The 24279-nt window shown below is 36.8% G+C and overlaps 1 protein-coding gene across 1 annotated transcript; it reads left to right on the top strand.

The window, feature by feature from the left end:
* The first annotated feature begins 4876 nt into the window (after nt 1-4876).
* Nucleotides 4877-5891, top strand: LOC110464606 (atrial natriuretic peptide receptor 3-like). Its single transcript, XM_021519917.1, has one exon. It carries the CDS (start codon nt 5160-5162, stop codon nt 5889-5891), a length of 732 nt encoding a protein of 243 aa, XP_021375592.1. The 5' UTR covers nt 4877-5159.
* Nucleotides 5892-24279: the final 18388 nt, after the last annotated feature.

Genomic DNA, 24279 nt, shown 5'->3' on the forward strand with positions numbered 1-24279 from the left:
GATTAATGTTTTGAACTCTTTCATCCCTTGGTAACTTGAGTAGACTCTACCATCCATACATTTATCGGAACGAGTCCATTATGGTATACAGTAGTGAAAGGGTTAACAGACGCAAACACATAGGTTCCAGTCTTACCTTTATTGGCTAGTGCCGTATATATTGAGACACACCTGGTGTACACCAAAGTTATTCCGTCTTTGCGTATTGCAGAGTTATCTTCTCTTGAGAACAGGTATTGATTGTTACGTCATTTGTTTGTGAGAGTAACGTCATCATTTTTTGAGAAAACGACGTAATTTTCTCACACAAACCAATGACGTAAAAATTAATACCTGCTCTCAAGAGAAGATAACTCTGCAATACGCAAAGACGGAATAGCCCTTGACTTCATGTGACAATAGTGTAAGAACCAACAATATACCATATTCATTTTAGGGTTGAGCTATCATTGTCGTGGAGGTGAATATTTTGGCTAATGTCTAATGTATCAAACTCCGTCGAAACACTATTTAAGGATCCCCGTACCGCTGCCTAACAGTATAACCTTAACCGGAAACACAATCCTTTGTCCTGCATAATATCACATCTATTCTGTCACCGACTCTATCGACGGGGAATCTAACAGGTCGTGTGTGTTTCTATGTTCGCCTTCTAGCGTAGACACTTCGAAAAAAGTAAACAAGATTACATTTGCGTCAACGCGGGGACCTTGGTACGGTCCAAAATAGTATCCATGGCATAACCCTATCAATTATCGTTGGTTGCACTCCGCCAGTCAAACAAAAAGCCAGACAAAGTAATATTTCACATCTCATTAGTGGTAATAAAGGTCAAAAAGCTGCACACATAAAGTTAAGCCTTCTATGAATTAAAAAAAAGAAGAGCTTAAACTTGTATGTTCCACTCATTCTGATGAGCTTGTTTATTTTTGTCCCAGACGATGCCATTTCCGTGTTTTAATTAAATTACCAAGTTCGTGTTAAGATTACATGTGGTATCTTTTTTTACACCGACCATTAAAGTGTATATTTTCATTACACGTAATTTCCGAGTGATTACCACGGAAATAGTAGAGTACACATTCGTTAAATGTTGTGAATGGTTGCTAACATGTTATCGATTGCTTGGAGCTTTGACGTGAATACCAATACACTTTTGGAGTATTGTTGTCACACAAACGCTATTGTTTGCCTACACATACATCTGGATAGTTTCATTTCCGGATAATTTAGACTTGTGTTACTCTGGGATTTTCCGAAGTGCCAATTTCCTCCCGGAAAGGGTTATTTTGCAGATTTATCAATAGAAATCATCTTTACGTATTCATAGCTGTGATTGCTGACTAGAATGGAAAAGCGATGTCTTTGTTTATATTTTAGGAGTTTTACCGATGTTTTTTTACGGTTTTTTGGATGTTATTGGAATAATTTAACGATGTTTTTCCACACTTAGTACACTCAATATGCAAACCATCTAAAATATCACTGCAATGTTTAAACAACATTATCTGACGTAGGTTGGGACAATAGGCAGAAGGCAACGCTCTAAGGTCTTTGGAATAGCCAGACATTCCAACTTATAACTGGATTTCGATCCCAGAGCTTGTAATACGCGAATCACTATGACAGCGCATTCGTATTCAGTTTCGTAATTGAATACATTTTGAATTGTGTCGCGCGGTCTGAGTTATAGAATTCTAATGATATAAATGTTTGAGTTAATGCTCCGACATGTATGTTATCCTTTACACCCTTCACAATAGAATATGCATATTTATTCTGAATACATACCATTTAAAGCAGAAAAAATGTACTGTCAATGTCTCTATTTTCGCGCGTGTTAAATCCCGTTTTTTCTTTTTGAGGAGCATAATTCGCGAATTATACGGTTAAGGATATTCCTTACAAAGAGAATAAATATTAATATAAAAGATACTTTTTTGATCGCAAATCGAAATAAAAGAAGACACAAATATAAAGGCACCGAAAGATAAGTGCAATCTAAAATAATGTACATAAAAAAAAGGTCAATGAAATCAGAATGTTGAAGTCTCTGTGTCAGAAGTCACTGGCTTTGTAATAAATCGGCAAAGAGGACGTAGCTATTTAAAAATTATGTTTTGGAACAAAGAATCGGGTTTCGATTCCCCAATCGGACGTGAAAAGGTTTGGGAGNCCCCCCCCCCCCCCCCCCCCCCTTGTACAACGAAGCATGGTTAAACATAAGATCACTGGACTTGAATGTAAATCTACAAGGCAAATAACACTATACTACAAATAACCATGTGTCGCTGTAAACATGTATCTTTCATAACGTCGTGATCGAGTCATATTATTTGTTTGATGAAAATGTTACTTTAAAAAACAACTTTATCAGGAAAAGCACGGCAATAATTCTTCAAATAGCGCAGATTAGTGAGGAATGATTTTATAAATATCTTTTACAACATTGCATCACATTTATCAGATAGAAAATAAACATTATCCGCAACAAAAATACGTTAACTTTAATAAAGTTATCTTGGTTAAATACTTGGTTTTTACACACCGGTATTTTCTCTGTGCTTTCTCATTGGATAACATGTTCTGATGTTTAAAAATACATACGGGTACTATATGGGCACCTACTGATTGTAAAACTTAATATATTTTAACGAAGATACTGTACATACGGGCATTTTAGCGGCATACTTTAGCAAATATATATACGGGAATTTTAACAGCATAAACTAATTGCATGACGTATTAATAGGATAATATGGATGTTTAATACGTAGATTGAGCTGCAGCAAGGCATCGATATGGCTATAAGATGCAGGCAATAAGATAATTTTCCAGACAGTGTGATAAATGAAACACGCCGCAGACATTTATACTGGTAGCACGGCTAAGATGTAACTATTAATTGATCAGAATGAAATTCAATCAACTTCTCAATATTTGCTATCAACTCAGTAAGATGTTATATTCAGTTTGTCAACAAATGAAATGTTCACAGTTTTACTTCTAGAACACCGGATTCTGTGTTTATTGAGAATTCATGATGTGTATTTCGTTTTGCTTCGTTTTCGAGTTCATTCACGTTGATATCATCATTTAGTCATTTAAATCCTTGCTCACCGGGTGCTATGTGTGAGTGTGCAAGGAAAGTTTAGTGGAAAGAAACATGTGTTCTGTTCTCTTTATATCAAGGGTCGCTTTTGTTGATTGCTATCCAAACAGTTGAATCGGTAAGACCAGAGTTGTTCTTTTTTATGAAATAAGCTCGGGCCTAGAACCCTGATGTTGCTTCAGGCGAGCATTGACAAATCCTTGCAAGATCTGTTTAATCATTTGCAGGTCCGCAAGGATTTATACCCGAAAATGTAACATTTAAAATCAGACGAACCGGTTGTTTCGCACAAATGGACAATCCAAAGGATGCCATGTCCATATGGCCTCTAATATGCAGAATAACCGTTTTAAATCTGTCTTATTGAACTGCATAGGGCAGACAACCTGATGTAACTGTTTAATACTTGTCATTACAAGTTAATGGGTTGTCACAATTTTCACAGTATCTATTAAAACAAGTTGTCATAATAGGGCTAGGTGACGGAATTTTAACGATGTTGCTTCAAAGACAAGTCAGCAGTATTAAGTTATTTTTAGTCACAATTTTCACGAGATGTCGTGTCGAGAATCAGTTTTTTTGCATTATGGTTGTCATAGTTTTCGCAATATATACTATATTATTAACTTTTAGTATAGGGTAATGTGTGTTAAAATGTTCACGATATTTCTTGACATTTTCACAATATCTCTTGAACGGAAATAGTCAGTATCGGGTAAGTTGTCATAATTTTAACGATACTAAATTAACACAAACCATTAGTATAGGGTAATGTCTGTTAAAATGTTCACGATATTTCTTGACATTTTCACAATATCTCTTGAACGGAAATAGTCAGTATCGGGTAAGTTGTCATAATTTTAACGATACTAAATTAACACAAACCGTTAGGATAGGGTAAGTTGTGTCAAAATGTTTACGATATCTCTTTAACAGGTGTTGTCAGTATAAGGTAATGTTGTCACGATACAGCAACAGCAGGAGTTACATCTATACCGTAATCGTTGTCAGAACGTTCATCTCGATACTATTTAAAGAAAGAGTTGTGAGTTGAATGTAATATTTGCAAGAATTTCCACAATATCTCTTTGACATCAGGAATATTTTTTGAACATTCCACATGTGTTGCCAATAGGTAGATATATATATATATAAATATGGGACATCAATGTATGATATTCACTTCGTTGTTTATTAAGTAGCATCGGTATCTTTATAAAGATATTCATCATTTCTGTTTTGCTTTCAAGGACTGGAATAATATCGTCAGAAGTTCTGGAGCAAATAAAATATGTGTTGATTGTAGCCGATTCTGTTGGATTTACGATAGCCGGTACATACGTGGATTTACTACCGTCGACATAGATCTGTAGATTATGCTTACTACACAGACCAGGGAAATATTAGATACATTTGTCCAGATCAGTCAGGCATGACGAGTGTATTTGTTTTAAAGTCAATAGAAACTGGACCCCTCGAATTACATATACATCTATAACTTTATAACCTGTTGTGGAACATTTACGACATTGCTCTGATTGGCGACAGCTGCAAAATGATAGCTATCTAAATATCGGACGACCAATAAAGTATTGACAGCCTACCAAAGTAAATTTAAGAATTAATATAACAGAAATATCTCAACAACATAGAGGTCAGTGTTTATTCGTACACAATTGTTTAACAGCTGTATTTTTCAGTAAAATTGTGTTAGGTATTGTGCGCGTTCTAAGACCAGCCCTTGCTTTATATGTTGGCGGATTTTGAACCATATTCATCTATATTAAGTGATAGATGTCATCTCTACTGCGTAGTAGAATAACACGGTGTCAATATCTAGGTATCAAAATGAAAGCTGTGCCGTCTTTAATGACATAGTAAAAAGCTCATATTGCGATAGACCAAGATCAGTTTTATATCAAAACATATCAAGTTCTGTTATTTGATAGTTTCGTCAGTGCTAAACTTCAGTATATAACTACCTTGTGAAATTGAAATGTCATAGAGTCTTATACAGAAGAGTGTATAGATTGGATTATTTCCAATCATGGAACCCAAACAGATACATACATATGTTTGCATTGCCTTGTTCTGTATGGTGATTTCTGTGAGTTCTATTGTCGTAAAGATCGCGACGATATTGCCCGCGGACAATAGCAGGATCTTCTCTATTGACCGCGTGACCCCTGCCATACAGATGGCAATAGACGAACTTAGCAACAACTACACACTTGTTGAAAATCTCACCTTTTCGGTAGAGTACGCAAACTCGCAGTGTTCCATCGCCGAGGGAATTAACCAAGCAATAGATTTCTATATCAACAAAAAGGTCGACGCATTCTTTGGTCCAGTTTGTGACTATGCCGTGGCCCCTGTTGCTAGGCAAACACGATTTTGGAATATACCTTTAATTTCCGGTGGCGCCATGGCACGCGACTTTGCTATATACCGGAAGTCACAATATCCAAAGTTGACCCGAGTGGGTCCGGTGAACTTCAACTCCCTGTCGGATTTCTTTGTTAAGTTGTTTCGACACTCTGGGTGGAAATCTCTGAAGATTCTGTACAATCGCGAGGGACACGCAAACGTTTTCGAGGATTTCTGTCACTTGTGCGTGGAAGCTATTCACTACGACATCATTGAAAAAGCGCGGGAAATTAAACAGGATTATTTTCGTTTAGATGAAAAAACGGATCTTCGGACGATACTGCTGGAAGAAGTAGGAAATACGTTTGGAGGTAGGTTCTTTGAATTTTCACTGAAGCAGAAATGTATATGAATGTATTTTGTTTTTTCATGGTTGTTTAACAGCATGTCTGCTTTCAGGATCTCTCAGTACAAGTATATCTTTGACTGAGGTGTTTGTATACGTTTACAGTACATACGATATAGAATGGTGCTGGACTAATAACTCTTTCTACACTTCACATAAAACAACTCTAGACTTCCCTGGCTAGCGACAAACTACTCGCAAGTACTGTCAAAATCTCCATTTTGCCGTCCTTTACTTTCGCGGATTATTAAAACATATTTAAATTCCCGGCTTTCCCTTTCCTCGTAAATATGTACTGCCATGACACATAGTATGTAATACCAGTAATTTCGTGGGCTATTTTCGCGGATTTTTTTTTTTTTTCAAAAAAAATAGAACTCTATGAAGCAATCAACATTTCCTGTTCAATTAATATACCCCTTCTCTATCTTGATGGTGTGTTTGGTTGTTTTTCTCCCATCCTGCTTCACTCACAAATCCGCCGCCATTACCCAGGTACATTTTATGTTTTTTTAGCAGGTCCAGGTTTGTCTTCCATAGTTTTTTACTGTTCACATGACGTCAATGCATTGATGACGTGACGTCATATTATTGTAAAGACTTATATCACTCCATTCTGTACAAGGCTATCTCTGCCCCCCCCCCCCCCCCCCCCCCCCCCCCCCCCCTAGCGGGTGTTAAGCGGGTCTTTTTCAGGCTTTAAAGGGAGACACACCTGTGAAGGATTGGATTGGAGAAGTCGATTCGATATCGCTAGAGCAGATGTACTGAGATTGAATGCCGCCGTGCCAAGTTCAGTTCAGAGCTGGAATTCCTATTGTTAATATGTTCAGTACGTTAAGGTAAACGTTGTGGGGGGAAACTAAACTCTGGATATCAAAACAGTGGTGTCAACAACTCGGTGAAGCCTAAGGTACACAGGAGTTATAACGGCTGGCTGACATTTCTCTGTAATGAATCCGTTATTTCCAATATCTTGTAATCTATCTTAAATATTCATTTCGATGATGTGTAGGCAGCTAAAATGTTGTAAACAGCAACATTTACACGTCACGTCTACGGTGTATTTGTTGATTTGACAGGATAAATATAGATTCTGAGTGTATAACATTAACGAGACTCCAGTCATATCGAGACATAACGTTACGTCATCAATACATGTGACAACACTTGAAAGCGAGGCTTCTTAAATATAAATGATAAAGATGGAGTCTTTCTTTTAGATATTTCATTTGTTTTTAAAGATTTCTAAGTCAATAGGCCACTAAAGAGTACAGTCAAATATTTGAATTAAATGAACAAGATAATGCGGAGGTTATAACAAAATCATAGTTTGAACTCACAAAATGTGATCAAAGGAAAGTTTTAAATGGAGACCATATGTTTCGGAAGGATAAGCGTCTTATGATTCATAAATAATAAAGGCGGAATCTTTCTTTTAGGATTAAGCAGCTATAAACTATCCACAGTTGTTTTTTACGATAATCTCTGATGACAAGTATTGCTAAATAACATATGTCATTGGACCATTTTGGCCATTGCGACAGTCTCGAATATTAATTTTGGTACTTGTTGAAATGAAATGTTTTAACATATAACTTAATGTGTAAATTTAGCAGCGTAGAATGATAAGGCAAGCACCGTTTACCACCTAATAGTCACGATGTGTATCACAAGGCTTGTAATTACAAGTCGTCTGCATTATTTAAATAAGCTTAATGACCCTTCAGCACGAAATGGAGTCCGTTTAGGTCAAACTGTGATAAAGTCGGCAGATTATTGATGATTAGACAACGTTAAGACCAGGAGGGAAAGACCAAAGGGAAATAAAGCCTTAGTTATTGTTCGGTAAACTAACGGAATATACATGTAGGATAACTACTGCCAACGGAGTTCTGCTGTACGTTGTTGATTTAAACATATTTTATTGCAAATAAATATTTACAAAATAATTGGACACAAGTTTTCACAACTTATCACAGAGAGACAGAGAGAGATAGAGAGAGAGAGAGAGAGAGAGAGAGAGAGAGAGAGAGAGAGAGAGAGAGAGAGAGAGAGAGAGAGAGAGAGAGAGAGAGAGAGAGAGAGAGAGAGAGAGAGAGAGAGAGAGAGAGAGAGAGAGAGAGAGAGAGAGAGAGAGAGAGAGAGAGAGAGAGAGAGAGAGAGAGAGAGAGAGAGAGAGAGAGAGAGAGAGAGAGAGAGAGAGAGAGAGAGAGAGAGAGAGAGAGAGAGAGAGAGAGAGAGAGAGAGAGAGAGAGAGAGAGAGAGAGAGAGAGAGAGAGAGAGAGAGAGAGAGAGAGAGAGAGAGAGAGAGAGAGAGAGAGAGAGAGAGAGAGAGAGAGAGAGAGAGAGAGAGAGAGAGAGAGAGAGAGAGAGAGAGAGAGAGAGAGAGAGAGAGAGAGAGAGAGAGAGAGAGAGAGAGAGAGAGAGAGAGAGAGAGAGAGAGAGAGAGAGAGAGAGAGAGAGAGAGAGAGAGAGAGAGAGAGAGAGAGAGAGAGAGAGAGAGAGAGAGAGAGAGAGAGAGAGAGAGAGAGAGAGAGAGAGAGAGAGAGAGAGAGAGAGAGAGAGAGAGAGAGAGAGAGAGAGAGAGAGAGAGAGAGAGAGAGAGAGAGAGAGAGAGAGAGAGAGAGAGAGAGAGAGAGAGAGAGAGAGAGAGAGAGAGAGAGAGAGAGAGAGAGACAGAGAGAGGAGATAGAGAAAGAGATGGAGAGAGAGAGATAGAGAGATATGGAGAGAGAGATAGAGAGAGAAAGATGATCACATTCAGCAAAACCGGTTGCATTTGCTGATATAATTTTGGACAGATTTTGCAATTGAGGTGTTTTCATCATTGCTGAATTAAGGATCGCCATATAGGAGCAAGTTAAAAGTTAAATCATCACGGAAAGTGTGTAGCTCTCTTATTAATAGATTTCGATGCTGGGTGTATAGGGGACAGACACCGAGCAAGTGATATGAGTCTTCACATGGATTACCTTCTGTATGCAGGTTGTCTGAACTAAATACGCACCCACTCTTCATCTGTATTACGTCATTTCAATACAAACGAACGTAATTATTCATAGCTAGTGTTCATGCTAGTCTTAGGGTACAAAAATCAAAGCAAGTACACAAAATAAGTAAACGAAACACTAGGGTTATGTTTTCGAGATAATAGATCTTTTCATGACAGAACCAAACTCCTGTGAGAGCCAGCTAATAGATGACACGACTTAGCCCGTCTGAACTGTCATGGTATCCTAGGTATATCTGTGGTCTCAGAGTAATTCTTTGATTAAAGATAAAAAAAATATTACATAGAAGCCTAAAGCTAAAATTGCTATCGGAAAACTTTTTGAAGATCTTTAAAGTACAGACACCACTGTCTATCATACTTATGTTTGATGTCAGGAACTAATGAAATAGCAAAATAAATATAGAAAGACTTGTTTATTCTGTCATGAGGAAATGCAACGCAGTAGACTGAAGATGGGAACCCGAGAGCGGAGTCCTGTCTTTGCAAAAATGAATTGAGAATAAAATGACTTCAAGAATATTTGTTTAGAAGAAAAATATGCAGTGGTTTGTAACGTTTCACACATGTACATAACAGATCATTACCCTGCTCACTAACCGTCTTTTCCTGATTTGCATTTAATTAAATATGGATTTTTGGTTGGGTGGCGAATCGGATAACTCACTCGCCTTTCACCAAGGCTGCCGGGGTTCGATTCCCTAATCGGACGTGAAAAGGTATTTGGTCACCTGCCCGACCTCGTGGGTTTTTCTCCGGGCGCTCCGATTTCCTCCCACATTAAGATACTCTGCTCGCTTCCTTTCGAGCCAACAAGCAGGATTAATATAAGTTAGACAAATTATCACATTATTGTTGTAAAATATATAAAGTTTATTTTGATTGTATATGTATGAAGTATATTTCTTTAATTTGATCTAGAGTGGTAATAATGGTTTTCTTGGGATATTCCGGTTTCCTCCAAAATTAAGACCTCTGCGCGCTGCAATTCTGGCCAACAAGAGTGATTAATATAAGATGATATAAATTGTTTCGCAATCGTTGTAAAATAAGTTTAAGTTAAGTGGTGTAAGTGGTGTTATTGTACTAGTGATAATCGTGTTTTGGACAATACATTTCTCCGTATATTAACTGGTTTAATTGCTGATATATCCATATTTATTAAAAGTAACATTTACGATTGTCGGATTTGAGATTCCATCAACCATCATTATCGCTTTAACATATCCAATGATATGTGTTGTCCTACTTATTAAAACTAAAATGAAAACTTAAAATACAAGTAAAAATTAAAACTTAATAAGACGTATTGTTGGATGCAGACAATTACATTGTAACACAGACATAAACAAAGAAACAACTGCACTTTTGGAGCTTGGTTGGAAAATAGAAAACAGTAAACTGTAAGTGTAATTTAATAAACGAAGCTTATTAAAATCTAGAACTGAACATTTGTGTCCTTGGCAACACATTCTAAAAACACTGTCAGCGCCAGTCAACATGATTGTCTTTTCGTCTTCGTGTCTATCTCCACCAAATACTGCAATTCAGACATGGCGGCTAACTTCTAATTATCTGTCACTGGCATGCAGCTGCTGACACTCGTACTGGTAAATTGAGACGACTTGTCCTTTTCGTTTGATTCGCCCCGGGTAAAATATGGACAGTAGACTTTTTTTCTCATCTGTTTGGTAATAACAAATGGATTTCGGCGTTTTTGTTTTATATAACGCAATTGATACACGACGCCAGCTCACCACCTGGTTACTTTGAATTCATTGATGGTTTCTCTCTACTTCTATCTACCTTTTATTTCCTAGCGCCTCGCTTGGCAACACCTCGCTTTTGGTTTTGAGTTCTCTCTCCCAGGCCGGGACATACTAAAGTCCTTAAAAAATGGTAGTTGTGATTCCCTGCTTAACGTTCAGCATTTAAGGGGAACGGCAACAACTGGTTCACTCGTTGTCAGTAAAATGTAACCGGGCGGAATGCTGTGCTGGGTGTCTCCGGCATGGTATTTCAGTGAGATAGCACTTTAAAGTCGCCATCAGATCCGCGCTATAACAAGGAGGCAAGTACACCAACATACCCTGTCTCCAGCACACATATCCGCATGCATGCTTACACACATGGAGGCACATCCTTAAATGACCTTAGCTGCTAATAGGACGTTAAACAAAAATAAACAAAACAAAACCAATCTGTTGTGTTACTGTGGTTCGTAAAATATTTCAACGTTGAGTTTTGCAAAGTCATCTCAATAAAAAATTTAACTGGACTTCATGTATAGAATGATTGCTCTTTTAAATAAAAGAATAATAATATAATCATAATTAGAGCTGCTGGACGTAAACAAATACTCTGCAGATCTATTGGCCGATAAAAATTATATCGATCACTTAATTGTACTTAAGGTCTTCGTCATACCGCGAAATCACGAATTTTCGTGTATTTTATATTTCGTTGTTTTCGTGGGTAACCTTCATGCATGATGTAATGGTCCACGAAGTATTTATAAGCATGAAATAAAGCACTCCGTGTGACTGGGTACTCGAAATCCACAAATATATGTACCCACGGAATGGTATTTTTTCGGGAAAAACGAAATGTGGGCCCCACGAAAATATCTGATTTTACAGTATATCCATATGCAAATATTCGACATTTTGCCTAAAAAAACTAAATTATCAAAAGTCGATTTGGATTAAAAGCTTTAAAAAATCGCGATATTTATTTTGAAAACTTTTATATCTTTTTTTATTTCACCTAAATATAACAATTGCTTGGAAAAATAAGTAGTTAAGTTCAAACAAAAGTTCAAACCGCATAAATCACGTGTTTTATGTAGGAGAGAGAACATTTATTTTGTCTCTGTAGTACAATCTCCCTCCTATTTCATCCGAGTATTAGATAATGATATTGCATTTGAACGAAAAAAGAAGATGATAATATCAAAAACAGAAACAAAAAGAAAAACAACAAAAAAAACCCAAAGAAACAAACAAGCAAAACGATGAAATAACGTCAATACTGTCTAAGAAACAGGTTTGGATCATAAATAAGTATCAACACATGTACGCAGTGCAGTGTACATACACAAATGTGCATGTTATACAAACTTGTGCTTAGAAAATTTGTTTCCATATAAGTGCGTGCCAGGTGGTATACTAGTATATATCTTGCGTTGACAAAGAGCTCAGTCATAACTAAAACGCGAGACAGGTCTTTGAGTATATGAAACAGATGTCACGCTCTTGTCCATCTCGTTCGATAATCGCAAGACTAGCTTCAGATAAATGGTGTACTCGACTGTGATTTTCTATTGTTTTGTTTTCAGTTATTCCCAAAAAGTGACATTATTATCGATGAACGTTATAGAATAGCCGCAAAATGTTAAAAAATAAGTGTACGCCGCGTTTCAACCATTGAAAACCGGAAGATATGCGTGCAATATAACGTCTAATTGTGTAAGGAGCATCCATGTATTGTCCCGACGGGGAAACTAAAGTTAATCTTTTAAGACATTATAAGTACTCGTGACGTTAAACATCCATGACATGTCCCCGTGTTCTCTAAGCCCCTGACGTACAATACAATCGGTATATCTCAGCAGGCCGAGCGAAGGAGAGTCAACAACCGGTTATGACCGAGTTATGTCGCTACTTCTAAGCGTACGACCGGAAGTGGATTTACTTTGGATTATGGGAATACAATAAACTAGTTCATTTCGGCAAAATTGTTCAATGCCTAACTAGCTTGAAAACTAAAACTAAAAATTATTATTATCATTTTAATGTTAAATCTCGACACTAATGATCAATAGCAATATATCATCATTGAGGGGTGGCATTTCTGCCGAAAGTTGATCTAAACCCCTAAAACATGTTTCTTACTCCGGGCACCTTCGTTTAGGTCGAAATAAAGCTGTAACAAACTATCAAATCCCTGTGATCTGTAGAAAGAAATGAAGTTTGTAAAAAAATGTAATGCCTGCTTCATTCAAACTCTAGGAATATTTTTTTGTTTATGTCTTCTTTGCCGACTTTTGTGAGTATAGCGTGATATTGTGTGTTAATTTGCTACCTTGTTTAGACCATATAAAACGACCTCCGAGTGCCTATATCAGCAGTGGAGACTGAACTTATATTGCTTAAACTGTTGAAAAGACAAATCTTATAACAAACGAAAACAGTTGATCAAAGAAAATCCTCATTTGATAACATTTGCGCACGAATGCATAGCTTCACCCTTAACCCTTGTGAAAATATTAACGTTTTGAACAATTTTGACCCTCTAGATCTGTGGTCTTTTTATTCAAGATCAGCACGTTTTGTAATTAAAACGCTGTCATTTTTCGACGAGGTTGTTTATTGACAGCTAAAAATTATACTGTACCCGCGATATTCAAAACTTGTAACTGAACCATTGGGAAATCTAGATGAAGGTTGATGCGACAGCTTTGATAGATGATGATCTATTCAGCCTAAGATTGCTATGGAGACGAACCCGCATCCTGTTCTAGTGAATACTTTTCTCTTGGATTGTACATTACACAAGACTGTCATCGGGTAGTTAGGAGCCTTGCGCTGGGCGCTTACGCCAGACCGCACTTCTAATGAACCGTCACCGTTGAACCCGTGACATTTTCACATGCTTGTTTGGCAATTATGAAAAGGTCGAGCTTTACTTCAAAATCCACATTGTACGTGTGTACTTTATATCAAGCTGTCACGGATCTGGTTGAACCCATGTCGTATGTTGATGACATTTTTATAAACGCATTAATTTGAACTCCACAACTAAATTGTACATTACACGCAATTGTCAAAGCTGTATTTTAACCAATGTCAAATAGTTGATAGCATTTGAAAAAAATCTTCTTTCCATCAAAACGAGATTGTACTTTACCCAAGTAGAGCCCTGTTTGTTTACGATGTCAAACGTTCTATAACATTTGTACATAAACCTTATTCTTTCCGCCAAAACGAGCTTGTACTTTACCCAAGTACTACCCTGTATGTTTACAATGTAAAATGTTTCGTAACATTTCTACAAAATCCTTCTTCTTTTTCCGCCAAAACTAGATTGTACTTTACCCTAGTAGTAACCTGTATGTAAAGTGAACAGGCTGACAGCCGATAAGACGCCGTTCTTTGTGATAAAACTAATAACTACCGACTTATTGTGACTGTCCACACGGAAACACAATTTATTCATTAGAAAACCTGATGATTTGCGATTGTCTTACGAATCACTTGATACAACTATTACCATGACTACCAACACAGACCACCTACAGATCGGTAGTCTTTGATTCAGGAGTTGGGGGTCGCGACGGGAGCAACACGGACGCAAATGTTAACTTCGTTAGGGACCCATTGTTATACCAATACAATCTCATAAGTTTGACGTATCAAATGTCATATCGGTCTAAAACATCATAAAAAAATCCTTTGTTCAGCTCGTGTCTAAGGATCCCTGTACCAATGCAGGTAAAATAATAGAAAATACCACAGTAGTTTGTTTTCGTTCATAGAGTTATCGCCCCTAATGTTGGTTTTTGATATATCTGGTGCATCTGGAGCAAGGTACACTATCGTTGACAAAGTAGCTGAGCTAGTTAGAGAGAAGTTTTCAAAGACATCATTGTTTGTTTGAACCTTGTTTTGTCTGTTGCATTTCGACATTTAGCAAACGGTTGTTTATTTTTTTATTTTTTTTCCCCCATTAAGTAATATTCAAGTTGTTTTTTTAAGAATGATTTATCAAGACTTTATTTATTCCGTAAAAACTAGTTTTGAATGCATAGTTACCTATTTTGGGAGCGGAACGGGGATACTTATTTATAACGAAAATATTGTGAAACACGACACGTGAAAGCTTGCAGTTTTTCAAGGCTTGTTAGTACAACTCTCATTAAGTCCGGATACGTGACCGAATTGAAGCATGTGTATGGCTTTATGAGATATTTATATTGTGTATAACGTACGTCATTTTTTGTTCAAGTGATAGTTGATTTGCATGATAAACAAGACACCGACGTATGTGATTTATGATCACGCTAAAAGGGTTCCAAATGGAACTGCATTCGTTATCTCTCTGAACTCTACGTAGCCTTTCAACTGATGTACCACTTATGTTGCCTCGGATCACATTAACACTCCTGATTCTAAAATTCGTGGAAAGAAAGGAAATTAATTGTTCTCTGTCGCTTTATGGAAAATATGCTTCAAGAACGATGAATACTTTTTTTGCCATTGATAAAACCTCCGAATAATAAAGAACTTAATTCGAAGCTAATCAAACTTTCCCTTTCTCCAGGAAGATAACACTACCGGAGACAGGCTCCCCGAAAAGAAAACAAGGAGTAAACAGGAAGTGTATAAATACCGGTTTTATTACACACACATATATATATTTTGAACAATAACAAGTTGTCATGGTTCTTGGTACCAGCGCTAATTAACGGAAAATGTATGACGGAACTCCACAAAACCAAGGTCAATGCTACCCTGACTGTTTTCGATCTGATGTTATCGCCCGTCATTTCCATGTTATCCTAAAGCTAGTTTATCGGATTTATTTGATGAAGACAGCTGTGTGACGATTGTGTAGGAGGAACAGAGCCCCTTGTGTTAACTCTATCTTATCCGGAGGCGATGTTGTATTTTGTATACATAACGGAAGGAACCTCTGTTTAAGTAAATCAGAATGATGAAAACATCTTCAGTGACTGAACTCACATATTCTGTAAAATATATTTTACCAGAAGTAAACAGACTGAAAATGACTGCAGATATGATCATTATTTACATGTAAGATCTTGCATCTAGAGGATTTAAAATACCGACTAATATATTATTGTCCCACTTTGAGACAAGAACAGAAAAATCTAAACCCGATTTATCAGCTACTTGCATTTCGAACATCAGATTACTGAGTGATCGAATTCCACAACTGTTCTTTGTTGGAGGAGTGGTATTGTCATTATCTCAATTTCTTATGATAATGTCTACACGATTAAACGGTGCTTTACATTTATCTACACAATATATCTTTCATTTAAGAAAATGTATAAGGTTTGTGATACGAAAACCATTATTTTTACTTATTTCTGATCACAGACAATAGCGCAGGTTCGTACATTTTGTACACATATATGTCACTTCCGGTCTGTCACGCGCTGATGGATAATAAAACAGTCTTTCCACAACTTGAAAACACTGTTCAGCGGGGAAGAAATCTTTGTCGGTTACGACTATGACATATGGTAGAATTAGAAACAGATATACACAGAAGAGAAACTCCGAATATTAAAAGTTTCGTTTTTATTGCAGCATACCATCACGTCGTTTGTATGCAAGTTGATTACTTTAGAGATATTCCGAGTCGAAATATTTCACTCATTTTATACAATTGGATTCTTCATTCATGTACATGTATATCATATCATAGTTTCTACATGAAAAAATCGCTGATTTCAATAAAAGATTCTGCGTCGAAGTAATGACGTTCATATTGGTTTGTAATTACACTCCCATCCTCGTCAATACCGGCGTATAATAGCACCCCGACATAAACCCGTCGTCCGCCCTCATCTCTAACGGCGTGATGTAACATTCCCACACAAGCAAATCTCGCAGACGTACAATTGTCGATACGTGTCTTTATCACAAATTAGAGAACAGATCCCCAAGGAGGAAGCGCAGATCTTGATTTCGAGGTCACGTAAGAAAGCTGTACCGTACGTCTGTGATTATAAGCACTGCACTTATAATCACTGTACGTACATTTTAATCATTGTATCATAATGTTCCTGCATAATCGTTTAATTTTCGCGAGTATAAAATTTTGAGATTATGAATTCGGATTTTCTTCGCGAGTTTTGAAATTTCGAAAATTAGTCCAGGAAAACGACTCTGCCGTTTGCTATTTTAAAACCATTTTCGAAATGTTTGAGCGGAAACAGACAAAACTGGTGTCTGCATTTGTACTGTTTAATGTACTGTTCGTATTGTAGGTTTTAGTGTGCGTGTTTGAGAAGGGCTTTGTGCTAAAAAAAAAATACTCCTAACTATTACAGCTAAACAGTGCTCACAAGACTGCAAGTGTAAAGAGATCCCCGGTATTTGGGTGTAGATGTGTTAAGAGATCCCCGGTATTTAGGTGTAGATGTGTTAAGAGATCCCCGGTATTTAGGTGTAGATGTGTTAAGAGATCCCCGGTATTTAGGTGTAGATGTGTTAAGAGATCCCCGGTATTTAGGTGTAGATGTGTTAAGAGATCCCCGGTATTTAGGTGTAGATGTGTTAAGAGATCCCCGGTATTTAGGTGTAGATGTGTTAAGAGATCCCCGGTATTTAGGTGTAGATGTGTTAAGAGATCCCCGGTATTTAGGTGTAGATGTGTTAAGAGATCCCCGGTATTTAGGTGTAGATGTGTTAAGAGATCCCCGGTATTTAGGTGTAGATGTGTTACATGTAAGAGAAAATGTAAAAAGAAACTCCTCATCATAAAACGTGTCCATTGTAAAGAGAACCAGTATAAAGAGACTATATACACAGACTGTCTGTATTATACTTAAGAGACTATCGCTGCAGTTCACTGCGTTCCAACTCTTTGATCAAATAAAACTCATATCCATTATACAGCGAACTCTCGGCATTTTCACTACTTCAGAACCCCTAATACTGGATCAAAACACGACAACGGTGAAGAAACGCACGACCTGTTTCACTGCAAAAACAGGCCTCCATTGTGTTCAGGTTGAAAGACGCTTACGAATGTAAACTATTCTTCTTCCTGGTTGCATTAAGGAGGTCGGCGTACGCCTACACATTTATATAGCAGCTGAACAAAACGGAAGGCTGTTCATAAAAAGACGATTTCCAGACAGAACTTTGTGTTTTTGTCGGGACCGTACATGAAAGGGGCACTTTAGCCGTGTCTCCCTACGACTGATAAAAAAGGTTTTTACAATGGACTTGTAATGTCCCAGGAGACGATTTGTAGGTTAGAAGTACTCTTCTACGGATTGGTACAAATATATTTGGTCCCGTTCGAAATTGTGGTTTCTTCAAATGTAAGGACAGATTATATTTTCAGGATGTGTCGGCAGAGTAGGGATGGTAGGGGCGTGAAAGGGGGTGTGCGAGGATGTGGGATGTGTAGGGAAATAGGGATAGGGTTGGGTGATGTTGGGGATGTAGGGGTTGATGGTGTTGGGGATGTGTGTGTGTGGTTGGGTGGGGAGGGGAGGGGGATATGATTGAGTTTGAAAGGGAGAGCGGGGTTTGGAACGGAGTGAAAGTGTGAGTGAGGATGGGGAGGGTAAGAGGGGAGTCAAAATGCGTTCAAGAAGGAGTTTGTGATTGAGATGGAGCTACGGTTGCACTCTGTTTCAACGTCAGTGCCACGTGTCATATACAGTAAGTACTCAGGAATTTAAAATCAATTATGCATAAAATAATTTTATTAAAAATACATGTTTAATATTCGCATTTTCCTGGATAAGCTCCAACTATACTGTGATTTACGCAGTTGTTGGGGAATCACGCTTCAAACCACGAGTCTCGCTATTCAGCCGCACAGCGGATATCAGACATTCACGTCCCAACTTGTATTACGCATGAGGAAATTTCTTATTTGTCTTTTATTTGTTTGGATCATCAAAATGCAAATTAACCACGGTGTATTGATGGCCGGCGACTTAGACAATATCCCGCTTAACCTGCCGCGGTGCCGTAAACTGTCGCTGAAGTTCCGGAATATTTATTCCGTCACTGTGCCGGTGTTTACATTATGCACATTACCATCATTTTGAATAATTTCCGGATCTGATCCAACACCTCGAACATGTCTGCGGACTTAAATAGAGACATGAATTATTTGTCCGAACCCGAGGTGAATGTTAGCCCTAGCTCGGTTTGTAAATTAGAATCATCATTCTACTCCATCTGATTTCGTCATCTAAATGTATTCTTTCTCTTTTTGTGAAATATGTCTTTTGAAAAACAATACATAATGAAGTACTTCTAGGAATCCAGAATGTTTTTGTTTTTTTCTCTCGTGAATCCTGTTATTCGAAATACTGCATTCAATTACCTTTATGTGTGGAGCATATGCACTCTTAAAACTTCTTTTTACCGAATAATTTCCCAAGGACCAACTTTATTTGCAGAATTGAATCTTTAGTTTACATGTCTACATACCGATTAATTTCTCTGGGTTCGGCATTTTCTGAATAATTGAGTCTTTATATTACACAGGTATATGTACCGAAGAAATTCCCTTGGATCAACATTATTGAATAATTGAAAACTTGGAACATAGGTCTACTATACATGTATTAAAGGATTTTTCTAAGTTCAACGTATTATATATTGTTGAGTCTTTAATTACACATATCTTATGATATAATAAGATACTCTGTACTTCTTGCAGACAGGAAATGGTTCAGTAACCTCTACCTTTAACCAGCGTCTGTATTCAGGAAACCGTTTTCATACTCAAACTCAGTTTCCATGCTCAAGCCGCGTTTCTTGTCCAGTTCAAAAATTATGTGAAATTCACAATATGTCAATAGTTTGGAGAAATAATTCGGATAGACTTAAGGCCGTATACCCTGTGCGTGTTCTACATTGGACTCTTTGTCTGTGCCACACTGTTAAAGAAAGTTATTAGAAAGCTGAGTTAGAGCAGAGAAGTCATGCTTGACTTGAGAACGGTTTGATGAATACGGGCCCATGGCTCTTAAGCTTCGTGATTTATTGTTTTGAGGCCACGAAGGCTCGTGCAGTACTACAAAGAGACATATATAATAAGAGACAGCATTTTACACTGAAATACACCAACATCGTAAGGTTCCGATACAGTGAAATCATAACAATAGTATATTACAATGATAATACTACTATGATAACTTTCAATGACGTACGTTACAGGTAATGATAACTGGATTAATATAGTTACATACATTGTATCGCATATATATATATGTCACGAATAAATACACTCTAGTAGAAAAGTAAAGACCAAACTTGGACCATAGATGCTTCCTAGGTATACGTAGTACATCTCAACCCATGCATCAGACGCTGGATGCGGCCTATACCTTCCATAAGTCTATTGACTTTGTCAGCATCTCCATCAACATGAAGTTTTTACGTGTAAGTTAATGCTAGACCAACCAAACTTGACATGTGCATTGATGGTCAAAGCGGGGCAAAGCCGAGACATACAAATCCGAATGGCTTGTTTTTAAATGTAATGTACTTTAGCAAAATTGGTAGTATCATTTTACACGTATCATGTTTTCCTCGCTGATGTATGGTATTACTTTACACAGGAAACTACTGGGGAAAACTATGCGCTACAACGTTCTCACTTTTGTATTTATTTTGTAAAAAGTGTGAATTGATATGGTCATTTTGTCGGATCTGATAGCTGCATTCAAAGGTGTAGAAAAACCTGATCGTCTTTCGGAATGCTTTTTCATGTATTTGCAATGCATCGTTTAAGTTCCTCTGTAGCCTACTAGCTCAAGATTCTGACAAATCTATTATGTTTAAGCTTGAAGATATTTCTTAATTGAACCGTGAAATCTATTTGCCAGAACTGAGTCGTTATAGGGATATCTTTCCTCTGTTAACACAATCTGTTAAACGGGAAGGATGGTCGGTCGGAATTATGTACTTTCCTTAAGGTGTTATGCTACCCGGATTCAACATTTGTGTCCTTCCAAAGAGTTACACAATAGAAATTATGGAAAAAAATAATTACGGATGCCATCATTGATGCAGAAATGAACTTCATTTTCACTTTACAGGTAATATGACGACAATAAAGAGTTACACAATAAAAGTCATAGAAAATAGAAAAAATAATTCATTGATTCAGAATTGAATATTGTTTTCACTTGAACGAACAAGAATATAATGACATATTAACAGTCATGCAATGGAAACTTAACTGACAATATAAAGGGAGACAACTTTAAAATCAAATAACAGGTAATGTAATGATATACCCTTAACTCTATTACAGATTTCACACGTATGTGAGGTATCATGTACCCTTAACTTTAACAAATATCAAACGAATTCCGCATCAGCTAGTATTCAAACCCTCAGCTTTCACAGACAGGTATAATATGTAAGGTAGCGTATGTCCTTAATTCGATAGCATTGCCAGGTATAACGTAAAAGGTGGTTTATACACCAAAAAAACTATAAATCACAGGTATAATTGTGTTTAGTAGCATACGGCCTTTACAATGAAATAATTCACAGGTATAGCGCGATAGGTAGCATATATTCTTAACCTTTACAAATCACGGGTATAATGTTTTGGAAAGCATATACCCTTAACATTATATAATTCACAGGTATAGCGCGTTAGGTAGTATACACGTTTACAAATTACAGATATAATATATGAGGTAGCATATGCCCTTAACTTTGATAACAGTCACAGGTATAATGCAGTAAATAGTATACACACCCTATACCTTTACATTTCACAGGTATAATGTATGAGGTAGCATACGCCCTTAACTTTGATATATTGCATAGGTATGGCACGTTAGGTAGTATACCAGTGGCGGATCCAGGGATCCTCAGTTCCTGAAGCCCCAAAACGAACCTCTGCATCCACCACTGTGTACACCTATAACATTTACATATCACAGGTATAATGTATGAGGTAGCATGCACCCTTAACATGATCTAATTCACAGGTATAACGCGTAATGTAGCATACACACCCTAGACCTTTAAACATCACATGTACAATGTATACTGTTTGAGGTAGCATACATCCTTAACTTTGATACAATTCACAAGATTAGCGCGTAAGGTAGCATACACCCTTAACCTTCACAAAGCACATGTATAATGTGTTAGATACATGTAGCATACGCCCTTAACTTTGATAACATTCACAGGTGCATGCATAAAGCGAAAGGTAGCAAACACACACCATTTACCTTTACAAATCACATGATTGTATAATGTGTGTGGTAGTATACACACTAACCTTGATATAATTCGCAGGAATACATGATTTTTAAATAAAATTATCAGACTTGGTGGGTTTCCTGAAGCCAAAAAAACCCTCTGGATCCGCCACTGGTATAGGGCGTAAGGTAGCATACCCACCATATTTTGGGGAGCATATATCCATATACCCTTATCTCTGATACCACCGGTAAAGCAAGTATTAGTTAGCACACACTCCCTGTAATGTATTACACAGTTATGACGTGTAAGCTATCATACATCCTTAAGTTTCATAACGTGAACTTGTATAGAAATCGGACCTTTAAGCTTCATGATAAAATGTACAATGCCGAAGAATGCGAAGCGAAACTGCAGACCTGAGCACTTTACACGTCTCTGGAGAATAAAGTAATTCGATCTACCCTCGGCCCATTTCACCTCAAAGCAGTTTTACTGGAGAGCTAACCTTATCACTTCAAACGTGGCGACTGGTTAATTAGCCGAAACAAAAAAATACAATGTATTTTGTAACGAGGTTACCATCTGTTTAAATAACCAGCAGGTACATATTTACGTCTGTTGAGTTAAATTTTGCCGTCGAAAATAGGGCGTGATCTTATCTGTTTCATTAATAATTTATCAATTGAAATGAATACCAGGATTAATGACTTGTCGAGTGCACTTTAAGGTACAATGATATCATTATTAAATCATTTATAATTACCAGGGTCCGACTTTTGAAAGCCTTATTAGCTTAAAATATCATTAACAGACATTTTGAATTTGCTATTTTTGATAACCAGACGAAAATTAAGGAGCACTTTGGTGTTTCTTATCTTCCGATAATAATTATCAAACCTGATACATATATTTTTAGTTTTGAATTTAAACATTTTTGAAAAAAAAATCAGAATGAAATATCCCATCAAGTTGTTTGTTAAGCTAGCTATGCTTTGCCTAACTGCTGTGACAAGCCCCATTAGCTTAAAAACGCATTTAGTTAAAATAGTAATTAGCAATATTATCGTAATTATAAAAATACAAACGAAATATGCATATCTAGGGACTCAAAGTAATCACCCTAAGATACTATTTACAATATTATTCAAATTTGCATAGTTATTAATATAATACATGTAATAAGAAATATGATAGCTATATGACATTCAAAAGAGTTTCCCTTGGGTAATATAGTCATAAACAGCAGTATTTCTGCATGTTTTTAGAAATAAAACTGTCATTTGAAATTAAAAAAACTCAGTCAAGCGCGTAATTTAACTAATGAACCTCGATATAAATTGATCCAGAGTATTGTCTTTCAATATGTGATCCGTTGATTAGCCAAACACAAAATAAGCATTAATTTTTTCTTTTACATATTCTGTTTATTTGTAACTCCTCTTGACAAGAAATATCGTTGAAATAAAAATAGGAAAGCATGCATGAACGTATATACATAATTTAGAATGTACTTTGAAAATATACGACAAAGGGTTCTGACGCATTGTAAAGACAAAACCGCCATTGGAGAAGCGTATCTACATGAATTAGTACATGTACATATAAATACCCACATAACCTTAATACACCTGTCGGGTTAACGTTCCTGTGCTAAATAACGTAGATTCTGTTAACTGGCGCGTTAGGTCTATATTGGTTACTGCTTACTCACCTTTGTTTCTTTTAATTAAGAAACATTTCGTCGCTACGTCCATTGATTAAAACCATCTTTTATTTGCTACAGTATAACGTTACAGTGACATATATATATACACTGATTAGAACATCTTGAGAGTATTTATTTACACAATAGCGCATGTCTGTCTGTTAGAAATTGTAGCTTTCGCAGTATATCAGTATATTTACATTTCCACTGCAGGTAAACATTACCAGAGGAAATCATATTGATGGAGCTATGAACGTAATTTGATCAGCGTCATTTTGAAGCTTATCTCTTGCCTCGAATAATTTGAGACAACTGCAAGAAGCAAACATTTCTGTGACATTAGGCTGTTCCAGGAATCTCGTTTGCACTGGCGACACAATCACTTCACTGTCGAAAATATAATTGAATGTCTGTATTAAGGCTGGTAATATTTAAAAACATTTAAAATGTAAATATCAGGGTTGAACGTTTTTTTTTAACGGTTTGTACGATAAAGCCTTAGCGCGGAATTTGTATATAACAGGATGAACTTGAAAAGAAGAAAAAAGTTCGTTCAGTACTTAAATTAAATAAGTCTGGAATACTGTCCACTCCGCTTGATTTTGCTTCTCAACTTTTGAGATAAAGAAATAAATATTTAACAGACAATTTCACAATTTTTCCTTTTTTTTCTTCTTTCAATCACGGAAGGATATCTGAATAAAGACAAAATGCTAG

This window comes from Mizuhopecten yessoensis, unplaced genomic scaffold (assembly GCF_002113885.1).
Source record: "Mizuhopecten yessoensis strain PY_sf001 unplaced genomic scaffold, ASM211388v2 scaffold11013, whole genome shotgun sequence".
NCBI lineage: Eukaryota > Metazoa > Mollusca > Bivalvia > Pectinida > Pectinidae > Mizuhopecten > Mizuhopecten yessoensis.

Coding starts and splice junctions, on each gene's coding strand:
- LOC110464606 (XM_021519917.1), top strand. CDS start 5,160: ATGGAACCCAAACAGATACATACATATGTTTGCATTGCCTTGTTCTGT.